Source organism: Urocampus carinirostris, chromosome 20, assembly GCF_059441175.1.
Source record: "Urocampus carinirostris isolate Australia breed hairy pipefish chromosome 20, RoL_Ucar_1.0, whole genome shotgun sequence".
NCBI lineage: Eukaryota > Metazoa > Chordata > Actinopteri > Syngnathiformes > Syngnathidae > Urocampus > Urocampus carinirostris.
In genome coordinates this window covers 11964392-11988030 of record NC_142368.1, presented here as the reverse complement: position 1 = coordinate 11988030, position 23639 = coordinate 11964392, and the positions used below count along the sequence as shown (strand labels likewise).

Below are 23639 nucleotides of genomic sequence, written 5' to 3'. Positions count from 1 at the left end.
CCCGACACTGCCACCATCGACTTATTATATTTTTGGATGCAAAATAAACGATGAATCGCCCAAAACGTAATTCGTCACAAGACTTTTCCAACAAAAGTGTTAAATCTCACTCAGACACACGCACTCACGGAAAATGAAGTCGCACTATTATTGCTCCTGCTAAACATTTACATAATAGCACTTATGAATTCGTTTTTCATCGGATAGATGGTGTGTTTGAGTACTGGGTGTGAGTAAGAGTGTGTGGATGTGCATTAATTGGATTTCATGGCTAACTTTGGCTTTTCAACATAATGCTGACAATGCTATATAATATACAGACACCTCCCGACTTGCGTACATTCGACTTAAAGATTCCGGCAGATACGATCACTTTTTCGGGAAGTCGAAAAATATCCGGACATTGCTGTAAGCTAGATTTTGCATTGTGTGCACCTTTTTCCGAGTAGAGGACTGTACTGTAGTGCTTCTTTCCGCCTCTACTGGCGTGTGGCGCTGTGAGAGGTCACCCAGCATCCACACCGAAGAAGAAATCCGGCTTCTACTTCCTGGTTTGTGTGTAAACATAACAACGTGTACTGTATCGCTAACGATAGAACTTTGACGTTTTTATTGTTTAATATCTCGTGCTTCCGTTCATTATGGTTGTAAAGCACAGGTGTCAAACAGGCGGCCCGCGGGTCAGATCATGCCCGCTAAGGGATTGAAGCCGGCTCGTGAGACAACACTCAGTGAAGCACAAGAGAAAAACGAGCTGCAGGTTGAAATATGTCAACTTGTTGCCAAGGCCAGGTGCCTCTCACAAAGACACGGTACTTTTATTTCTCTCTCTTTCTCTGGGTCTTTCTCTGTGTCTCTCTTTCTCTGTGTCTCTCTTTCTGTTTTTTTCTTTTTCTGTGTCTCTTTCTCTGTGTCTCTTTCTCTCTTTCTCTGTGTCTCTTTCTCTCATTCTCTGTGTATTTATTTCTCTCTCTATTTCTTTTCCACCCCTCTTCTCCCACTCTGTCTCTGTCTCTTTCACTCTCTGTCTCTCTTTTTCTCTTACTTTGTTGCTCTTTGTCTCTTTCTCTCTCTGTGTCTTTAAACCTCTTTTGCTCTAACTTCCTTTTTTCAATTTCTCTTTTCTCTTTCTCTCTTCCTACCCTTCGCGCCTTCTTTTCTCTCCTGTCTTTCTATTTCTCTTTGGATTTCTTCCTCTCCCTTTCTTTTCACTACTTTTTCTCTTTTGTTTCTCACGCTCTCTCCCCCTCTCTCTTTTTCTTTCTTTGTCCTGCCCTCTCTCCTTTTCCCTCCCTCTTTCTCTTATTTCTTTATCTCTCTTTTTCTTTCTCTTTAATCTACTAGTTCGGCCCCTGACAGAGTGTTTGTTCTATCGTGTGGCCCCCGAGTTAAAATAAGTTTGACACCCCTGTTGTAAGGTGTAAATAAGAGGCAAGCCGTTTCCTTTGAAACGAAAGTGGACTAAGAAAGATTGATGCGGTTGAGAAAATGGTTGGATGAAAGAGTTTGGGGAACCCTGATCATGTTTAAGATTTTCCTTCATAAACCATTGTTTCTTTTAGATCAGCAACTTCAGTGAAAGACCATAATCCCTCGCAATAACGCGTCTTGCTTTTCGCAGTTTCTCAACTTCAATCCGTGCTCTGCATTCTGATTGCCTTAACAGTTTCTTCGCTTTGTATTATTTGACGCTACCGTAAAATTTTACTCATGGGCGTAACCAGCCTGCTTTGGGGGATGCTCAAGTACCCCCAAATTCAACTCAAGCACCCCCAAAAATTATACAATTTTTAAAACTCTTTTCCTTAATAAAGATCAGGATAAGATTAAATATGATGGAAAACATAACAAAATTGTGAAGCGTCAGAAATACTCCACTGCCTTGAAATGGTTCTGTCCATTTAATTACCACAAATTCCGGACTATAGAGCGCACCTGATTATAAGCCGCACCCACCACATTTCGGGGGGAAAACCGATTTTGTACATACACAAGCCGCACCTATATATTGGCTGCATGCGCCCACATTGAAAAAAACCGCAACACAGTCCAAGAAACACAGCCATCAAAATGAACGGAAAATGATACCGGTACTTAACATATAATGCAGACCTGCAGAGTCCAAGTGCCCGTTGAAAGTAATCCAAGGAAAAAAGTGTATATTTCCAAAGGTAAGGGTGGGAAAAATATATATCCACTATTGTCGGCCGCATCCACAAACATGTCTCACCGTTACTCCACTTCCCGTCAGCCTGCGTTTGCCTCGCCCCTTCTTTCTCATTTGCTCGTACAAAACATATCAGAATAAGTTTCTAAAATAAATACATTACAAAAATCTACAGTTGCAAATACATATTATACATGGTAACACATATTTACAAAGAAAGACGGTACACCGAGAGTTTTCAAAGCTTTAATAATATTATAACTTTCATCCCAAACCGTGCCTGTGAAGGGTAGCAAAACACTACTAGGAACACGCTCGCAACACAGCAAACAGCTCTGTTATAAAAACATACCGTGCTTGTAGTGTAGAGGTAAGATCGGGCCCAAAAAAAGCACCCGAGCCCGACGCAGGCCCGAGGGGTATTAAACCCGACCCGGACCGAGCCCGACTAATTAACTGGATTTGCTGGCCCGGCCCGAGGGGGCCCGAAATTACATATTTTATTTATAAGGAGGGGTGATTTATGATAACAAATTAAACTCTGCCTTTTGTTACAACATCTAGGCCTAAGTTAAATAAAACTGTATAAACATTTACATCTTTTATATTTCTGTGTCTGCACTGCAGATGTTACATTAAGCGACAATCTGTCATTGACGTTTTTTTTTTTTTTGAGGTAGCGAAAACATTTAAGGGCGTCCGTCATTTTGACGACTTGATCATTGGGCCATAATCCACAGCAGCAGCAGTAGTAGTACGTCCTTAAGATTTTAGCGCGGCACTATCATTGAGGGGGTGTTGACGTGTTGTGCCCTTTTCCGACTCCTATGCAAATCCCCCCCCCCCTGATCGTATTCTATATAAAACGCTTATTAAAACAATAAAGCGAGCTAATTATAATAATTGGGAGATCCTAGTCTATATAACGCGTTTATTTAAACAATAAAGCGTGATTTTATTCTGCAAATTGCGTTTTTTAACGCGGATGAAAATGTCACCAACGTCAATGTACACTTCCGACAAAAGCGATCGTATTCTATATAAAACGCTTATTAAAACTCTTACCAGAGTGCGTTTTCCTCGTCAGTTCTCCTCTCTTGAGTTTATCCTTAACTTCTTGTTGGTCCGACTCCATATCGGGGATACCAGGCCAAAATCACGCGAATTTGCGGAGGGGAAGATTATTAAGAGGACAGCATTCACGTCACGTCACGTGCACAGAGCATGCTCTGGCTCCGTTAAAAGCAATTACAGCTCCTTCTCCGTTTTATCCAAATTATTTATTTTATAACAAGTATTCCTTGGTCTAGTATCCATACATAGTTTAAGTATATATTTTTAATGAACATATATTTATAATTATTAATTAATTAAAAAAAAAAAAAAAAAAAAAAAAAAAAAAATAGGACCGAACCCGACCCGACCGTATGACTGACATTTCAGGCCCGACCCGGCCCGAAATTGCCTCGGGTTCGGGTTCGGGCTCGGGCCATGAATCTTAGCTCTATTGTAGTGAGCACGGTCCTCATCTTCTTCCTTATAGCTGACGTCATCAAAGTCGTCCTATTTAGTCTGGGAAAGAGACCTTGTCATATAGACGTCATATAGACGTCATCCCACGCTCCCTTACTCAAAAACACGCTAGCTTAACGCTCGCAAAGTAAAGTTTGGGCGCAATAGCTCTGTTTCCTTCTATATCGGACTGCCCGATTGCGTTTAGCTTGAATGTTGCGTCATGTGCCTTTCTTTTTGCAATTTGCATTTAATTTAATTTGTGCACAAGCTAAAAAGTTGCAGTCTAAATCTTACTTCTTGTACTCGAGCGCCGCTGGCAGCCGTTAATTAATAAATTAAATTGGCTGCATCACTGAATAAGCCGCAGGGTTGAACGTTTGGGAAAAAAGTAGCGGCTTATAGTCTGGAATTTACGGTAGTAGCACTGCTCTGGAGCTAGGGTCTGGGTGAAACTGGGCCAAATCGGGTTTTCCAAAAGATGACTTCTGATTAAAAACCTTCCACGGTTCTCAAATATATTTTTAATTTGCTACACAAAAAAAGAACTCACAAAAACATAAAGAATTCAGGTGAAACTGTAAATAAGTTAATGTGAAAACGTATAATAAATGAATCCATAATTTGCATGAGCTTTACTTACACTAAAGGGACAATGTATATTATTTGACCACTAGATGTTGCTGTATTGTGTAGTGCAAGGAAGAATACAACCTATCGAGACTCACAGTGACCAAAAGGCACAATTTTACCTCCCATTTTCTTGCCCAGCCTTGATTCAGGTTTTTAGTCACCCTCAGCAGCAAGGTGGCTAACCATAAGCTCATGTTATGTAAAATAAATGCAAATTTCTCAAGAAAAAAAAATGCACATTTATAATAATAGTTGGTAAATTTTGAATTGTTTTTTTAATCAATATTGTTCTTTATAATGAATGAGATGCTAGATGAAAAATGCTCCCTTTTAAACTTTTCTATTACGGTAGGGACTGCAAACGATCACCTTGCGGGCCGCAATTGACTCCCGGGTTGTTATAGACCCCTGCCCTAGACTGTCCACCCACCGGGGTCTCTCAAAACACAATCGGAAACAATGTTTATAATGAATAAATGTATACAAAAAATAGGACAAAATCGAATGGAAAATTCAATACTGACAATAAGGTTTTTCCCCAAAACCGTGCAAACCTATTAGAGGCTGTAATTTCTTTAGAAGGAGAAGAAGCTAAATAGTGATGGCATTTTCTATGTCTGCTGTATGAATTATTTAACTGAATATGTCAAGTCATGTTTATTTGTATATCTCTTAATCACAAAGAGTCCCAAAAGGCTGCACAGACCACAGATTATTGCAAACCACAAATTATTATGACATTATCCTCTGATCTAAAACCTACATGAGGGCAGGCAAAAACTCAAAAACCTCAACATGAGGAAAATGAAGAAACCTTGAGAAGGGACAGCACATAATACACAGATATTATCAACAGGAAATGTAAGTTATTCATATGCTATAGAAATAGAAGTGTGTTTTAAGCTTGGATTTAAACAGTTACACTGAGGTTGCAGACCGAATCTCAGGGGGAAGAGCATTCCACAGCACCGGGGCCCGAATAGAGAACGCTCTCGAACTTGCGGATCTCCTCTTGGCTCTAAGGATAACGAGTAGACCAGAATTTTCAGAGCGAAGGCTCTGGACCGGACTATAGGGTGAAATTAAATTTGGCTGAAGTCTTTGTAGAAATCGCCACAAGATGTCACCGTTCGGGCGTCCTGAGTCTCAGGCGTCCGTTGACAGGCAAGTTCGATGAAGAAATATTGGGGGGACAATTCCATCATCTTCATGTCCTTCTTTGCTGTTTCGCCGATGTAGTTCCCTTAGCATAGCACCATGGCCCGAGCAACAGCCCCGCTTTTTTTTTGCGATCCCTACACCGTCTCAGCCGCTTTGTATCTGGGTTGGCCATCCACGGAGATCCCGCAACCCTTTGTTTTTCTTGCGGGATATCAAAGGTGGCATAAAAAGTGCCCACAAAGTCTAAATTTAAACGCAGATTCCTTCCACCTTTATGTATTATCGGCTACGCGTGTGTCCAGAAGACAAGAGAACGATAATAAATAGAAAATTAGCTGAAGGGCTGTGAGCATGCGCGCCGCCATCATCATCATCATCAAAGTCTGATGCTGATCTGAACAACCAATGATTTATAAAGAAAAATCAGGAAAAAATATAGGGGTACCCAAACCTTTTCATACAACTGCACATACATGTTCATATTCACAGGGAACAAAAAAACACGGAAACCGGCTAAACCGAACTTTAATGACACTCTAATGTGTGTGTACATGTAAGTTGCATAATTATTTGTGTTTTTACGTCTCATCAAGTGAGTTTCTCAAACTGAATGGTGAAAACAACTAACAGGGGCCAGCAGCAAGAAGGGTCCCTAGGTTACCTGGCACTTTTTCAAAAATGTTTGATATTGGAAAGCTACCGTAAATTCCGGACTATAGAGCGCACCTGATTATAAGCCGCACCCACCACATTTTAAGAGGAAAACTGATTTTGTACTTACACAAGCCGCACCTGTATATAAGCTACATGCGCCCACATTAAAAAATGTAACACAAACACAAAATTAACCTAAACCCGACTTTAAGTCCCGCGATTGAAACTGAATGTCCTTCATTAAAGTACACACAGTCCAAAAATCACAGCCGGCAAATTGAACGGAAAATGATACCGGTACTTAAGGTTTGATGCAGACCTGCAGAGTCCGGGTCCCGTTGAAAGTAATCCAAGGAAAAAAGTGTAGATTTCCAAAGGTAAGGGTGGGAAAAATATATATCCACTATTGTCCGCCGCGTCCACAAACGGGTCTCACCTTTACCCCACTTCCCGTCATCCCGCGTTTGCTCCGCCCCTTCTTTTTAATCCCCCCGTGCAAAACATATCAGAATAAGTGTCCAAAATAAATACAAATAAATACATGACAAAAATATACAGTTGCAAATACATATTATACATGGTTACACATATTTACAAAGAAAGACAGTACACCGAGAGTTTTCAAAGCTTTAATAATAATAATATAACTTTCATCCCAAACGGTGCCTGTGACAGGGCAGTTGCTACCATAGCAACACGCTAGCAACACAGTAAATGGGTCTGGTAAAAAAAAAAAAATATACCGTACTTGTAAAAATCACAGTAAACCATCCTCATCTTCCTCATTATAAGTGACGCCATCAAAGTCGTCTTCCTCAGTATCGGAAAGAATCTTTGTCATTTAGACGTCGTCCCACGCTCCCGCAGCCTCACTCGCGCTGTCACTGTCGCTGGAACTCTCATCCACTCCTGATTACGTGCAGTAGCTCTGTTTCCTTCTTTATCGGACGGCTCGATTGCTTTTAGCTTGAAAGCTGCGTCATGTGCCTTTCTTTTTGCATTTTGCATGATGAGGGTATGTTCACGCTGATTTAATTTATGCACATGCCAAGAAGTTGCAGTCTTCCTCGGCGCATATATTCCACCGGTCTATATCTTACCTTTCATACTCGAGCGCCGCTGGCGGCCGTTAGGAAAATTACATAAACTGGCCGCATCACTGAATAAGCCGCAGGGTTTAAAGTTTGGGAAAAAAGTAGCGGCTTATATCCGGAATTTACGGTATCTGTTTTTTGTAGAAAAAACATGTCAAACATGCCTAACGTTTTTCAATGAATATAGTTATATACAGTTCATACAGTGTGTGTATATATATATATATATAAAAAATATACAGGATATATTGCGTTCCTATAAAGCTTTTAATTTTGTCTGGCTCTATACATGTTTTTTTTTTTTGTTTTGGCTCTTTCGACAACTGCTAAGAGAAGAGTCACTAATGGTAGATGTTGTAGATCAAACGGTGTTAACTTTCCAGGTCAAGTAGGAGTTCCAGGCCACGGCTACGACCTGCACCACAGCCAATCTGAGGGCAAGAAAATTCCTTAAATTCAATAGAATACGCCAGGAATTGGGATAATACTTTATAAAGGAGAGCTTCGAATTGCAATGTTTATTATTTGTGTTCCAGGTAGAGAAGAATGTAAGATAAGTTCAGCGAAATGGAGAATGTGGAGTAATGTGTGAGATTAACGGACAATTACATGTGGGACCATAGTTATCCGTGAAGACAATTTGGATTAAGTACAGCAAAATGGAGAGTAAATATTGTGTGTCTTTATTTGGGACCAATTTTATCATGAGGCAAAAAGGTGCAAAGTAAGCAAAATTAGGATTTTTTTTTTGTTTTCCTATCCATCAAAAACATCAGGGCTAAATAGATCAAAATGGAAAAGGTGAAGTATACTGTACTAGGAAATTAGGGTTCAGTGAATGTTATCCATGAGGAAAATATGAGCTAAGAACGACCAAATAGAGAATGTGGACTGGAGTATGATGTGTCATTGTGGGATCAATATTCTCCAAGTACATCAAAATGGAAAATGTGAAGTATATTATTAACTGTGGACAGGATTGGGTAGGGTTACTTTAACTGGATTACTTTCAATTACTTTTGGATTACTCCAATACCAAATATGCTAATAAAAGACAAAATAAACTAAATATGAATACAATTACAAAATTTTGTGCAGGCTTGGGGAGTAACAGAACACATGGAACGGCAAAAATGATGTTTGGATTGATTTTCATTTTGTTTCTGTCGCATTTTATGTTAGTTTTGCCAGAGATCAAAGCCAGGAGAGAAAGCTTACCACGTGTTGAGAGTCATATTTGTATTCATATTTAGTTTCTTTTGTCTTTTATTAGCATATTTGGTATTGGAGTAATCCAAAAGTAATTTAAAGTAATCCAGTTAAAGTAACCCTACCCAACCCTGACTGTGGATCAGTGAATGTAGTACATGAGGAGAGAGAGAATAAGGGCTCAAGTTCCGTATTTTCACGACCATAAGGGCAGATAAGTCTCCAATTTTCTTCAAATTGTGTGTGATGCAAGGCAGTAGACGTAGACCACCTCGGTGGCCGTAGGGTTCGGTGGGTCCGGTAGTTCACAGGTTTGAGCCTTGCCCGAGTCAAGACTTACAACATTTTTAGGTGAAATCTGATGTTTTATTGAGGTCGTTCACATTTCCGAATAAAGGTGACGCCACGTGGAAGAGAACACGTGTCGTCCCTCGTAATACATTGTTTGCTGAAGTACTCATGGATACTAACGCCGTAGTGTATTTAGCAATGGGAAAGTTATTGTTTTCACCTTGGTGCTTTTGTTTCATGAAAGTCTCTTTTTTTTTAACTGGACCAGGACTACGGTGGCACAGAACCTTACAGCAATTTATAATTGGAAAGAATGGATTGTCGGGTTGTTCGAGCTTTCTAAAAGTGGAGGAAGTGAACCTTTTAATTGAGATTTAGCAAAGCTGTTCTGGTCAGAAACATAGGACGATGATTTTGACAGTTTTGTTTTAAATGGATTAACGGTAAAAAATGAGAGCATCAAACTGTTTTTCCCCAACTCTTTTTAAAATGTTTTATTTATTTATTTATTTTAACTTCTTAATCAATACCTTTAATGAACCACAGCGAAACTCCGTTTTGCTTCCGTTGTATTTTTAAATGGGCACATTTGTATGCTTCTGTCACCAGAAGGCACCCGCGCCCTATCTTACAATACGCCATGTGTAGTGTTAAATATAGAAACAGAACCAGCTAAGAAGACGGCAGCTTTTAACACATTGCGCCCTGTCGTCGTGAAAATACGGTACATCAAAATGAATAACGATACCGACCTGTGATGAAGCGGAATGAAGTAGAAGTTGGCGATCTGCACCGGCGGCCATAACTGACACACAAAACACAACTCGTGTAATTACACATCAACACTGACTTGTACGGAAATGAAATCGAATGAAAGAAAACGTACATAATAATTGGAGATAAGTGCGTCTGGGTAGTCCTGCAAAGGCAGCACAACAACAATATTAACACACACACACACACACACACACACACATAAACTTTGCATAATGTGCGCGTGTCATGTAGTTGAAGGTCAAATCGTGTCCAGAAAATGGAAAGTTGAGCACGTGGAACTTCTCAATCGGAATAAAACACGTTTCTAATTATCAGCTGTCACACTTTTCGTTTGGATTATTTTCATGCGCCAGCGCAGACGTCTATGTGATTTGCAAACATGGAAAATCTAGACGGTGAAACGTTGCATTCAAGCCCACACGAAGGGAATTGTTGTCGCCATTGTTTTAAATAATTGTTTTTGCTGAAGCATATTTGCATGCGGTAAAACTAAAACGTTAAATGTAGCGCCACCTAGAATTCTAGGGTGGATTTGGTTATTAGAAAATCAGTGCATTTCAATGAGGTAGCCAATCGGACTTATTTACTGACACACAGGGGCGATTTATATTTTGCTTAAGGCTTTTTATTTCAAAAGGCAGTTTTTATCAATAGAATGTTCGTTTAAAGCACAGGTGTCAAACAGATCAGGCCCGCTAAGGGATTGAATCCGGCCCGCGAGACAACACTCAGAGAAGCGCAAGAGAAAAACAAGCTGCAGGTTGAACTATGTCAACTTAATGTTGCCAAAGCCAGGTGCCTCTCACAAAGATACTGTACTTGTATTTATTTTTCTCTCTTCCTACTCTTCGCACTTTTTTTCTTTTCTCTCCTTCTGTCTTTCTATTTCTCTTTGGATTTCTTTCTTCCTCTCCCTTTCTTTTCCCCCTCTCTCACGATTATTTATCTTTTGTTTCTCACGCTCTCTCACTCTTTTTCTTTCTTTGTCCCGCCCTCTCTCCTTTTCCCTCCCTCTTTCTGTTATTTCTTTATCTCTCTTTTTCTTTCTCTTGAATCTACTAGTCCGGCCCCCGACAGAATGTTTGTTCTATCGTGTGGCCCTCGAGTTAAAATGAATTTGACACCCCTGGCCTAAATGGTCCTCCATAGTTCTTCACCACGTGATGTGTAATACTACCTCCTAGGACAGGGATTCCAACCGTTGAGAGCTACTATTTATTCCTAATTAGCACAAAGGGCAAAAGGCAACTTATCATGTTATTACTGTGTTGTTACTATGTTATTACCAGGTTAATTATTGGAAATAGGGTTTAAATGGACTTCGTCAACTTCTAAAAAACAATAATTTTACTTGAAGATCACAATGGCCCAGCACTGGTGAGCTATTTTCAGAGCATGTCCGCAGGTACGTCACCTGTCCTTAGGGGAGACCCCTGTCCTAGGAATCGAGTGGAAAAACGTTTACTGTATCAGTTGTGAGCCAGTGTTTGCTCAGCATCCTTTTTGGTATTTGTTTGGTGCTCACCAGACCTGTATTCCGCTTCCGAACGTCAATAATGGAGCAGCTCCGTGTTTGAACACACACCGATACATGCACTGTTCCGCTTTGCCTGCCACGGGGTGCTTACTTTCAACCCTGTCAATAAGTCCCAACGATATCTCATGTACCGTAAATTCCGGACTACAGAGCGCATCTGATTAAAAGCCGGATTCTCAAATTTAAGGGCGAAACTTGATTGTCTTTGTAGAAACGGCAATCAAAATGAATAACGCACATTTTTTTACCGTAAAAATAATTTTGGGTGCGAGTTATACACAAGGTTTTACGGTAGTATGTTATCATATCCATGCAATGATTAATGGGTTGAAAAATATTGCTGGCCACAACCGCAAAACATGGACTGCAACGGGAATCGAGCCCGGGCCGCGAGACCACCAGAGATATTGATCGCAAAAATATTCTGCGGTCTATTCTTGGTAACAATATCCAAATCACATGCGTGTACGTTTTATAACGGGGGTCTCTAATGTGGTGCCCACAGACCTTTTGCTAAAAATAGCTCATAGGTGCTGGGTCATTGTGATTTTCAAGCAAAATGTATACTTTTATTGGTTAACTAAGTCTATTTAACACTATTTTTAACAATTAACCTGGTAAGAACTTAGAGATAACATAATAAAATGTTATTTTAGAAATTCAAAATAAATAAATTCTTGATAATTATTTTTAAGCAATTAATACAAATAGAATGAGAATCTATTAATGTATTAAACAAATGTATTCATCTTTTTATGGATTTAGGTTACAGGAACTACAGCAAACTTAAATCCAATTTATGGGTTTTTTTTTAAGAGAACGAGCAAAGAACTATGCAGTTTTTTCTAAGCTAGCTAACAGACTACCCTTTTAGCTTTGCAGCTAGCTATCTTCCTAGCTTTTTAGCTAATTGGCCTCCTTTCTAGCTATCTATCTAATTTTTAGCTTTCTGTTTGGCTAGTTAGTTGGCTTTTTACTCTTTTAGCTAGCTCCCCTTTAGTTTTTTACCAGTTTACCTTTCTAGCTATCAAGCTACCTTTTAGCAATCTAGCAAGCCGTCTAGTTAAGTTGCTATTATAGAAATTAATGTCTAACTGGGTGCCCTTTGCGCTAATTAGTGACAAAAAATAGCTCCCAGCTTGAAAAAGGGTTGAAGACCCCTGTTCTACAACAATTACGGTAATTCTCGCACTGAAAACCCAGGTTAAGAATTGCTGTTTTGCACAATTACTAATATCAAGAGTTATAAAGTTTAAATTCAGTTGTTTTCAAACTTTTAATGCTATATTGTTACCCTTTAGATGACAACTGGGGCTGCGAAAACCAAAACTTTTATATCTGACGCCTCTTAAAGGCTAAAAGCTGCCAATCATGCTTAAGTTCAAATTGAACAGTGAAACGTAAATTCACGGTACCAGAGACGAATGTTAGAGAATGGAGTAATCGAAAAGTCGTTCTGAAAGATATAAACAAAAGCAAAAAACATGACAAGGGGAAACAACTCTTTGGCCTATCTGAATTGGACTTTGAAGGACATAAAATAAATACATTGTAAATTTTATTTTAGAATTGTATTTATAGTTAACTATGCTTAGTTTGAGTTGAGAAAAGCTGAAAGAAAATATATTGGTTTTTGATCAAAACGAGTGCGCTTTTACATAAATGAATATGGTAATTCACGTCCATTTCCTACAATATAACCCAACTCCGTGGGAAATTTGGTGTTGACACCTTTGGCAGCAGAACACCAATGAAGCCATGGCGACATTTTCTGTTCTGCTCCGAGTCGTTTACGTCCCCTTTTTCTGAATCATGTGACCATTAAAGATTGCAATTACAAAGACGAGCACATATTTACTACTGCGCTGAATGAAAACATGAATAATGGCTGCGTCGCATAAAACGTGAGCCCTATATTTCTAGACGACAGCGCCGGGAAAACCATACATTGGAGAATAATGCCAGATTGCAACACCGATGTCTTTTTGTGCCGTTGTGGTTTCTGTGGTAATGGATCAAATTGCATTTGCTTGTTAGCGTTCCTCTGGAATTAAAGGAAACTTCAGAGACCTGACATTAGCGCCGATGATACGGGAATCGAAGTGTAGGGTTTTGAGTCATTCCTAAGACTTAAAAAGTAGTCGGCGGCGCCCTCTGTTGGCTGCGGCTGCATCGGCTCGCTACAACGGGTCAGGTGCAATCGACATTTCGTTCTGTGTACATTGTTACACAGAATGACAATACAAGAAAATTATTATTATTATTATTAATGGATAACTTTCAATGTTGTTTGATCAGATGTTTAATTGAGGATTTGATTTGCAGGGGAAAAAGTTGAAATCATGAGTATGTTGTAAGTGTGTTGCCCGCTTGTGGAGATTAGTGATAGTTGCCAATGAGGCCAGGCCGGAAGTGTGTTTCCCTTAAGGCAAATGTTTTTCTTCAATAAATAATTTTGTGTTTTGAAATGTAGCACAAGTGTTCTGCATAAATATTTTGTGTTTGTGTTTTAAGTTAAAGAAATATAGCAAAATAATACTACTTCCAGGTTTCCAGCACCACAGTTGACTGACGTTATGGCAGACATGACAGTTGCATCTCCGATCTGTCTTTATCATGTAGAAGGATTACCAGGGCAATGCTGTCAGTTATTATAAAGGTGTTTTTAATGTCCAAACAACTATATTTTGGATGGTTGGATGTAAAGTTTATGCTTGTTATTTTTGCCAACACATCGGCAAATTCTTTCAATGCACTGTATTGTATTGTTGCAGTTTTCACCATCTAGAGAAGGGAAGTAAAGTCTCAATAACACGCCCACTGTGGTCACGGTCCTTCTTTTGGTGGTTTATCTCGGTAGCTGTAGTATTAAAAAATTGCAAAAAAATGGTGGCTTGTAGTCCGTAATTAATGGTAATGTGTGTTTTAGGTGCTTGTTGAAGTGTTTAGGAAGATAAGCTATTCTCACCCGACGTAGCTTGGTAAGGTTCTGCTCAACGCTCAGCCCGTTCAGAATTCCTGACAGAGCTAGAAAGGCGCCCAGAAAACATGGAGCAAAGCACAACTGCAGACAAGAGACATCAAACTACTCGATGAATTGTTTTGTGGGGCGATAGATGAAAACTTTTAACCTGATCAATCATCATCTTCTTCATGGCAGCACTCTTATTTCCTCCGACCACGAGATGGTCCAAAACTTTGTACCAGCTGCCAAGAACTGGGCCCTGAAGAGAGAATGTGAAAGGGTCAAGAACTCTAATATTGGTCCATGAATTAAGCATTCTTTGTATAGAATGTCTGATCATGAAGGACCAATTTTATCCCTGGGGAGAATAAGGGCTAAGGTAATCAAAGTGGAGAACCTGGCGTTTGATATGTGGTGCCAATATTATCCATGAGGAGAATAAGGGCAGTGTGAAGCATGGGTTCCCGGGGGAAATATTTTTCCACCTAAACAGTTAAACTGTCAATAAGGATAATTGACATTGAACTCTGCATTAGAAAATAAACAAATTTATTGACAAACACATAAGATAAGAATTATAATTAGCTAAATTATCCAATAGTTTCGTTCATTTAGATCATTTGATTTTCTTTTTTTTTTAAGTCAAAGTAAAATAAGATATTGTATTTGTTGGCTTGGAAAGGGATGGGCGCCACCAGGCTGTACTTGCCCAAGACACACCAAAGGAAATGGTGCCCTTGCGACCCTAGTGGTTAAGGGATCCAACAAACTAACCACCCCCTAATTAGTCCAACCTAAAGTTACTAGACATTATGAATGGCTAGAAAATATAATTAACAATAAATATATATATAATATTATTTTCCTTTCTTTTAAAAAACTTTTGGGGAGTAGAAATTATATATGTTAAATGAACCATTTAGTTCACAGAAAACGTGGATAAAAGCAACACCTAAAATAAGTAAAATCATCTAAATATCTTCTTTCAGGAGTAGTTGCGTCGTTTCCTCTATATAAAGGCTCTATTGACTCACTCATAAATGAGTTTAATGCTACCCTGGCTAGTGTCCTGGATTACGTGGCGCCCCTACGGCTTAAATCACGACGTAAAAGACGCACTCCTGGGTTTACTGATGTAACTAGATCGCTTAAACAAGACTGCAGGAAATCTGAAAGTAAATGGCGTGCTACCAAGCTTAAGGTTTTCCTTCAAACCTGGTGTGACAGCTTGTTAAAGTATAAAGCAGCCCTTGCCTCTGCAAAATCAGCCTATTTTTCGAAGGTGATTGCGGCACAAAAGAATAACCCCAAAATCATTTTCGACACTGTAGCATCGCTAACGGGGCAACAGATTATTCCAGATAGTTCTACCCATTCAAACCTATGACTCCATGGACTTCTTTGAAGTTTAAGAAGATTCAACACATATGGGAATAGATTTCTAAAGACCATGTAAATACGTCACATATCAAAGGTCTGAAAATGACTTGACTTGCAAGTGAAATAAGTTAAAATTATTGTAAAATGAAACTGAAAATATATCCCAAACAAAAATTGTCCCCAGTGTCTCTTCATGTGTCTCCCCCAATAAGAAATATAGTTTTCATCAAGTAATACTGTGCTCAAGGCCAACGTTCATCAAGCTGTCTCTTTTCCTGTACTTGCTGTTTTTTAATACTATATGTCTATGTACGAGATATTTAACAAATTTCATGCAGAAAAATACACAGTCGTGTCTTTTGCCACTTGGACATTCAAAGACGCAATGAGCATGGGAATCTACATAAATTTAATGCTTTAAAAATAATAAATAACTTAATCGACATGTATCGATAAGGTAATCAGATTTGAGACCAATGTTCCCTCTAAGCTGCGTGTGTGCGCAATTGTGCACTACCCAGAGCTTTTCAGCGCACAAGAAAATCTAGCCAGCAAAATCAGGGCTCAAAATTGTCAATTAAGAAGTGAATTAAGGCAAAGTTACAGTGCATGAAGGTAAAAATACACGGGTTTCCCCGACGATGTTTTCTAAATGCGGTATTTTGAAGTCAAAGTCGAAGTCGTACAAAGTTGAGTAGTCGGTAGGGTTTTTCGAGAACCGGCTTCTTCGGCTCAGCTCACTATCAGGAACCGGCTCTTTCGGGTTCCGAACGGCTCTTCAGGTTGTTTTTGCTTCTTTCATCCCAACATGACCAAAAATTATGTAAAATTATGCAAAATAATGACTTAAAGGAAGGGGGGAATAGAACAAAAAAGAAAAAAATACCAAAATGAAAAAGAAGTGAAAAGCTGAGGAAAAATAAACAAAAGAAAGAGAGAAAAAAGGAAGGAAAAATTTAGAGAACGACAGAAAAAAAAAGAAAATAAACAAACAAAGGAAAAAAGTAAATAGAGAACAAAAAGGAAAAAGTAACAGCTCGGAAAAAATAAACACAATGAGATTTTTTTAAAGGAATTAAAAAAAAAAAAAAAAAAAAAAACGGGGAAAAAGAAGAAAGTTTGTGTTGCATTCAAATAATTTCCAATTCTATTGACTTAATCTTGTGCCAACATTGTACTTGTGAAAATGTGAATTAAATACAGTTGTGTATCGTGCAACCGACTAAATAAGCCCCCAAAAATGTTAGTGTCATGCAACAAAAGATACCAGGAAAAAAAAAGAAATCTTGTGAAAAAATTGTTGTGAAAACAAATGACGTTTGTAGGCCTTACAACCTTTGCAATAATGCATGAGTCAATTCATTCAAAAGAGAAAAATCATTTTGCATTGCCGGAAACTCAGCAAAATGTAACTTGATGTCAAGTTTTGGACATGTTTGATAATGACTTAGTTGCCACACTTGGGATTGCTGTTGCTCACTGTTGTTTCAAGCGTTGCTCACCGACTTTGTGTGAACGCTCAGACCCGTAAGGAAAATTACAGGGAACATTGTTTGAGACTATTGGCAGATACCATTTTTTTAGTCAAAGCAGCCTTGCAACTTAAAAACATTCTCCATCCCTGGAGTAGGCATTTTTTGTGACCCTCACCACGAAAAAGAAGCCGATACTCATCATTTTGGCTGTGCGGCGAAAATCGTGATGAGGGATTCCACGCCGCTCGATCAGCTGCTGCGAAATGACGTCCCCCACGCCCATTAGAGAGCCTGCACCAATCACAACACAACAAAACATTACAAGCTTCAAATGTTTAACATTTTTGTCGGATAGCTCTAAAGCAGGGGTGTCAAACAGGCGGCCCGCGGGCCGGATCAGGCCCGCTAAGGGATTGAATCTGGCCGGCGGGACAACGCTGAGGGAAGCCCAAGAGGAAAACGAGCTTCAGGTATAAATATGTCCACTTGATGTTGCCAAAGCCAGGTGCCTCTCACAAACGCTGAACTTGTATTTAATTCTCTTTTTCTCTCTTTCTTTCTTTTTCTCTCTCTCTTTCTCTCTCTTCACTTTTCTTTCTTGTTCTTTCCATCATTCTTTCTCTCTTTTTCTTCCTCTTTCATTCTTGCTCTTTCTTTCTCTCCCTCATTTATTTATGTTTCTATCTCTTGTTCTTTCCTTCCTACCCCATCCCTCTCTTTCTCTCTGCTTTTTCTTTTTAATCTATCTTTCCCTCTCTCCACTTTTCTTTCTTTCTCTTTCTATCTTTCTTTCTCTCTCTTTCATTCTTGCTCTCTCTCGTTCTTTCTCTCCCTCATTTATTTATTTTTCTATCTCTTGTTCTTTCTCTCCTACCCCCTCTATTTTTCTCTCCCCTTTTCCTTTTTAATCTATCTTTCGCTCTCTCTGTCTTTCCCTCTCTCCACTTTTCTTTCTTTCTCTTTGTATCATACTTTCTCTCTTTCATTCTTGCTCTCTCTTTCTTTCTCTCCCTCATTTATTTCTCTTTTTCTCTTTCTTGTGCTTTCTCTCCTACCCCCTCTCTTCCTCTCCCCCTTTCCTTTTTAATCTATCTTTTGCTCTCTCTCTGTCTTTCCCTCTCTCCACTTTTCTTTTTCTATCTTTCTTTCTCTTTCATTCTTTCTCACTCTCCCTCTATCAATTTACTTATTCTGTTTTTTTCCGTTTTTTTGTCTTTCTTTTTCTCATTTTCTCTGTATTCCTCTCCCCTTTTTTCTTTTTAATCCCTATTTCTCTTGCTGTCCTCTCTCTCTCCTGGTTTTTGTCTCTTCTCTTTTTCATTTTTTTAAAAATCTCTCTTCATCTCTTTCATCTGTTATTTTGGCCCCCGCGAGAGTGCTGTGCCTTCCATGTGGCCCCGGGGCCAAATTGTCTGACACCCCTGCAATAGACAGTAAAAACGAGTGGGGCTTCCACTAACTGCTTCGGACAGACTTAACTCTAAAACCCTTTGAGAATGTGTGTGACGAGCAAAGTTCTCTGCCTCTGTTGACTCTGCATGGTTACTTTTGGCTTTTACTGAACACAAATGTTAACTCGAGTGAAAGTCAACAAAAGACTTTTCTCACCGGCCGTCACAATTTGCACCGTCCAGGGATGTTTTGCCATCAGGGCCTGGTAGGAGCGCCACAGGCCCGCCATCGTTACTATGGGCACAAAATGGGTTAAAGAAATCGGGCAGAAGGGCCACAAGGAGAAAAAATATATACAAATACAGTCCTGAATTCGATAACTCGGCTATATATAAAGGAAAATGAACATGTAGGCAACAGGTGTCAAACAGGCGGCCCGCTAAGGGATTGAATTCGGCCCGCGAGACAACACTCAGAGAAGCGCAAGAGAAAAACAAGCTGCAGGTTGAAATATGTCAACTTAATGTTGCCAAAGCCAGGTGCCTCTCACAAAGACACTGTACTTGTATTTATTTCTCTCTCTCTTTCATTTCCACCCCTTTTCTCCCACTCTGTCTCTGTTTCTTTCACTCTCTGTGTCTCTCTTTTTCTCTTCCTTTGTTGCTCGTTGTCTCTTTCTCTCTCGGGGTATTTTAACCTCTTGTGCTCTAACTTCCTTTTCCCTCTTTTCTCTTTCTCTCTTCCTACCCTTCGCGCTTTTCTCTTTTCTCTCCTTCTGTCTTTCTATTTCTCTTTGGATTTCTTTTTTTCGCTCCCTTTCTTTCCCCCTCTCTCACAACTTCTCGTTTTATCTCTCTTGTTTCTCACGCTATCTCCCTCTTTCTTTGTTCTGCCTTCTCTCTTTTTCCCTTCCTTTTTCTCTTATTTCTTTATCTGTCTTTTTCTTTCTCTTTAATCTACTAGTCCGGCCCCCGACAGAATGTTTGTTCTATCGTGTGGCCCCTGAGTTCAAATGAGTTTGACACCCCTGATGTAGGCCATAATGTCCAAAGTCCGTCTCGGGGGCCAGTTACAGCCCTTGATCAAGTTTTTACTGTCCTGCAGCCTTCGTCGTAAAATTAATATGTGGCCCACCAGTAATGTTGACCGCAGTATGAAATTCATTTGCTTACACCATTTTACCAGATGATGGCAGTAGCCCTTTGGCCACCTTCCACTTGGTTTCCTGTGAGAAAGTCTGCCCACCCCGTTTCTGACATGGCGACGGTAAATAAAAAAAGGAAAGTTGACTGTGAGGGCCTCCCAAATTAAAGTTTTTTTTTTTTTTTTACCGAAATGCAAAACAATTGTTTCTGCCTAATTTGCCAAGAGTATGGCTGTTTTCAAAGAATATAATATCAAGAGGCACTGCTCGACAAAACATGCTAACTACAAAAACCTTTCTGAAAACCAACACTGTGAAAAGGTGAAACCACTGGAGAACTTGAACTAATAATAATAATAGATTCAAGTATTCACAGATTGTCAAAATAAAATTGTAAAATACAAAATCAATTTTAGCTTTTAACACACATAACTGGTTTAAAGTCGAACAACAACACAAAATCCCTGAAACTGCAAAATAATGGAATATTGATAAAAAATATAATGTTTAGTGCTGTAAATAAATGATAAAATACAAAAAAAAATAACTATTTACAGTTGTATTTTAAACAATTAACACAGATGATCTGAAAAACACACAAAAAATATATATTAAAATAAGTAAATCAAAAAGCAAAAGATCAGCCGTCTCTAAGATTAAAGGATTGAAAACATTCTGATTTGGAGCAATCAATGAGTCCAAATTTGGCTCCTTTTTTGTTTTTATACATATAGTACCGGTACTTTCTTGATTTGTCTTCCATATTGAACGCCATTACTACCCAACACCCCTAGAGCCCTGCATTGTTGAAGCAGAATGGCAGAATTCTTGTCAGTGTATAGCAGCCCATTGACACAAAAAGATCATAGATAGCACAAAATTATGTGCGAGCAGCAAGATAGCGACTCTGTTATAGTCATCAAAGTGAACAAAAAAAAGTTATTTTAAACTGTGCTGGATTTCTTCCTTTAAAGGTACTGGAAAAAAAAATGAAATTGGCCTTGAAAGTGCTTGAACTTGTCCATGAAAAAATGACCCTTTATATCTGGGGTGTCAAACTCATTTTAACTCGGGGGCCACACGATAGAACAAACATTCTGTCGGGGGCCGGACTAGTAGATTAAAGAGAAAGAAAAAGAGAGATAAAGAAATAAGAGAAAGAGGGAGGGAAAGGGAGATAGGGCAGGACAAAGAAAAAGAGAGAGAGGGAGAGCATGTGGGAAACAAAAGATAAAAAGTTGTGAGAGGGGGAAAAGAAAGGGAGGAAGAAAGTAATACAAAGAGAAATAGAAGGACAGAAGGAGAGAAAAGAGAAAAGAAAGCGTGAAGGGTGTGAAGAGAGAAAGAGAAAAGGAAAAAGGAAGTTAGAGCAAAATAGGTTAAAAGACACAGAGAAAGACAAAGAGCAACAAAGGAAGAGAAAAAGACATAGACTGGAAGAGACGGAGTGGGAGAAAAGGGGTGAAAAAGAGAGGGATGGAGAGAGAAATAAATACAAGTACAGTGTCTTTGTTCGAGGCACCTGGCTTTGGCAACATCAAGTAGACTTATTTCAACCTGCAGCTTGTTTTTCTCTTGCACTTCACTGAGCGTTGTCTCGCGGGCCGGATTCAATCCCTTAGCGGGCCTGATCTGGCCCGCGGGCCGCTTGATTGACACGAAAATAAAGTTTATATATTACCAATAATGTTGAAATTCTCCAGATGCCTTGATAATTAAAGTGCATTCAACTACTTCAACTGGATAGATGTCATGGACAACTACCCCCTTCAATTGAAAAACAACGCTTAGTTAACGATAAGTTCAAGTGACTTTGACCAGTTTAAGTCGTTACTTAGTAACGTGACGTCGATTATTCAATCAACTGGGAACCACGTGCATCCATTACCCAAGTTTTTCAATGGAACTGAAGTCCCATAGGAACAAACCTTCGCTTTAGTGCAGTGAACGGCTGTGATCCCATCATTGTTTAAACAAGCTCGCAACGCCGAATTCAAAAGAAGCAACCAAAACAAAAAGAGAGGATGATATTTTCGCGCGACGGGTGACAATATCGCTAAAACACAACGCACACGTTTTAAATCTCGACTTTTCCGAAGGACGGATCGGCGTGCTGCAAGTCAACTGGAGCTGGTTAGACGAGAGCGTAACACCACCATTCTTTCATACACATTCCATCCAATTATTAGAAAAATCCTCTCCAAAACTCGTTTTAAACGTCATTACAAAATAACGACTGCGTCATTACAAAAAGTAATAAAGTGTTTACCTTCCTTTACGCTGGTAAACCTCACTCCGGAGGCAGATGATGCGTTCACGTACCTTTACCGGCTTACGGACAACACGACACTTGCGAGTGTTGAATAAGGTAAAATGACTCCAAGCGTTGACAAGCATAAGAATTAAAGACGGGTTTTCACCCTGTTTCGAACATTCGCGAAGACTTTAAAACATGGGCGTAACCAGCTCGTTTTCGGGCGGTGCTCACCACCCCCAAATTCAACCCAAAGCCCCCCGAAAATGTAAAACTTTCTCTTAATAAAGGACAGGATTTGCGTAAATATAATTTTAAAAAATGCTAGGTAAAATATAAAAAAGCATAACAAACAAAATTGTAAACAAGATAGCGACGTAGTCAGTGGAGCCTCGCTGAGAACAGTATGTTATTATGGAAGCCCACGAGTGCCATAATTCACTTTAAAAAAAAGGAACATTCAATTAATAAAAACGGCTTTAAAACGAACGTTCATTTGATAGTAAAAAGCCTTTAGAAAAACTATTTTAATTCAAATGTTATCATCATAATCGAATTTTACATGTCATACCACTTTAAGAGAAATGAAGAAAATCATTTTTAACCAGCCAGACACTGGGTGCTCTGAACCTAAAATCAAAATGTAAAATTAAATAAAAATAATGAAAAAAAAACTTTCCAGCACAAATGCGAAACCATGAATGTCTTTTTATATTCAAAACGCACAGCAATTTATTTTCCTACAGCCAGTGAAGGCGCTGTTCGTCACTTCCGCTCTTAGAAAATCCGTGGAACATTTCGCCCCCTGGTGGACAGATCGTAAATTTGAAACTGCAGCCATGTGAAAACAATACACTACCACTTGGGACATTGTGTATCATTTAGCGACCCCTAGTGGTAACAAAACGTCTGTTTAAAGCAAACTATATTTGAATTACAAGCAAAAAGACGAAGTATCGAATAAACCTGTATTTTATTGAAATACAGTACTAGACTCGCAGATTTTCCGCCATCTTGTTGATAAAGGTACACAACCAAACAAACTCAAATCTCTTGAAAGGTTTTGCAAAATAAAATAGGAAGAAAAATGTTGCGCTTTGGTCACTTTAAAGCAAGAGTGTCCAAATTATTTTAACCTGGGGGCCACATGGTAGAAAAAAAACATTCTGATGATGGCCATACTTGTAGAACAAGAGACAGATAAAGGAGAGAGAGAAGAGATAGAAAGTAATGGAGAAAGAAGAAAAATAGAGAGCTGGAAGAAAAATAGTTGGATAAAGAAAGATGAAGAGGGAACGAGTAAGAGAAAAGGGGAGAGAGAGAAAAAAGTAAAGGACAAAGAGAGAAAGAAAGAGTAATAAGCAAAAGAGAAAGAATAAAAAATGACAGAGAAAGGAGGATAGAGACAGAAACAAAGTGAAAAAAATAGTGAGACAAGATAAAAAGAAATACAAATGGTGAATTAAAAAAAAAAAAAGAAACAGATCGTGAACAAAAAGAGAAAAAAATGAGACGGATAGGAAAAATTACAGAGTGAGAAAACCGAAAGGTAGATGAAGAAAAAATACAGAGAGTGAAAGAAAACAAGAGAAAAAGGGTGAGAAACCATGGAAACGATACAGCTCCAGTTGCTTTGTGAGCAGCATCGGTCTTTGGTGATGTCCAGTGGACATTTTATCAAACTGCAGCTCATTTTTCTCTTGCGCTTCTTGACGGCATCTCACGGGCTAGATTAAAACCTGTTGGCAAGACTGATTCGGCTTGCGGACATACGTTTGACACCCTGTTTCCGCATACCTGTGCTTTGTAATCATCCTTCTGCTTTGTAGCACTCGTCTTGAGGTTGCACAACGCAATACAGCCACATTTAGTGCGCATATATTACACAGTGTCCCTTTAAAAGACTTAATGTAATGACTAAATGGTTTATTTAACAAAAGTCGATTCCCTGCAAACGAGCTACGTAGTCGCTCACTAAAGGTTACATTCTAATT

At 39.1% G+C, this 23639-nt stretch overlaps 1 protein-coding gene and 1 long non-coding RNA gene across 7 annotated transcripts in view; one reads left to right on the top strand and one right to left on the bottom strand.

Moving 5' to 3' along the window:
• Positions 1 to 23639, top strand: part of LOC148346248 (uncharacterized) — a 31379-nt gene that overhangs the window by 4958 nt on the left and 2782 nt on the right. The window lies entirely within an intron of this gene.
• Positions 6737 to 22000, bottom strand: mpv17 (mitochondrial inner membrane protein MPV17). Of its 5 annotated transcripts, none has more exons than XM_088325714.1 (8): positions 21714 to 21996; positions 18464 to 18541; positions 17031 to 17146; positions 14167 to 14259; positions 14004 to 14099; positions 9608 to 9640; positions 9474 to 9526; positions 6737 to 7652 (listed from the first exon to the last, which is right to left on the bottom strand). In XM_088325714.1, exons 2-8 carry the CDS (start codon positions 18534 to 18536, stop codon positions 7583 to 7585), a joined length of 534 nt encoding a protein of 177 aa, XP_088181840.1. In that variant the 5' UTR covers positions 18537 to 18541; positions 21714 to 21996; the 3' UTR covers positions 6737 to 7582. The 5 variants fall into 5 exon arrangements, with proteins under 5 accessions (XP_088181840.1, XP_088181838.1, XP_088181839.1 ...); XM_088325712.1 differs by having other exon boundaries at positions 21661 to 21992; XM_088325713.1 differs by lacking the exon at positions 21714 to 21996 and adding an exon at positions 21320 to 21589.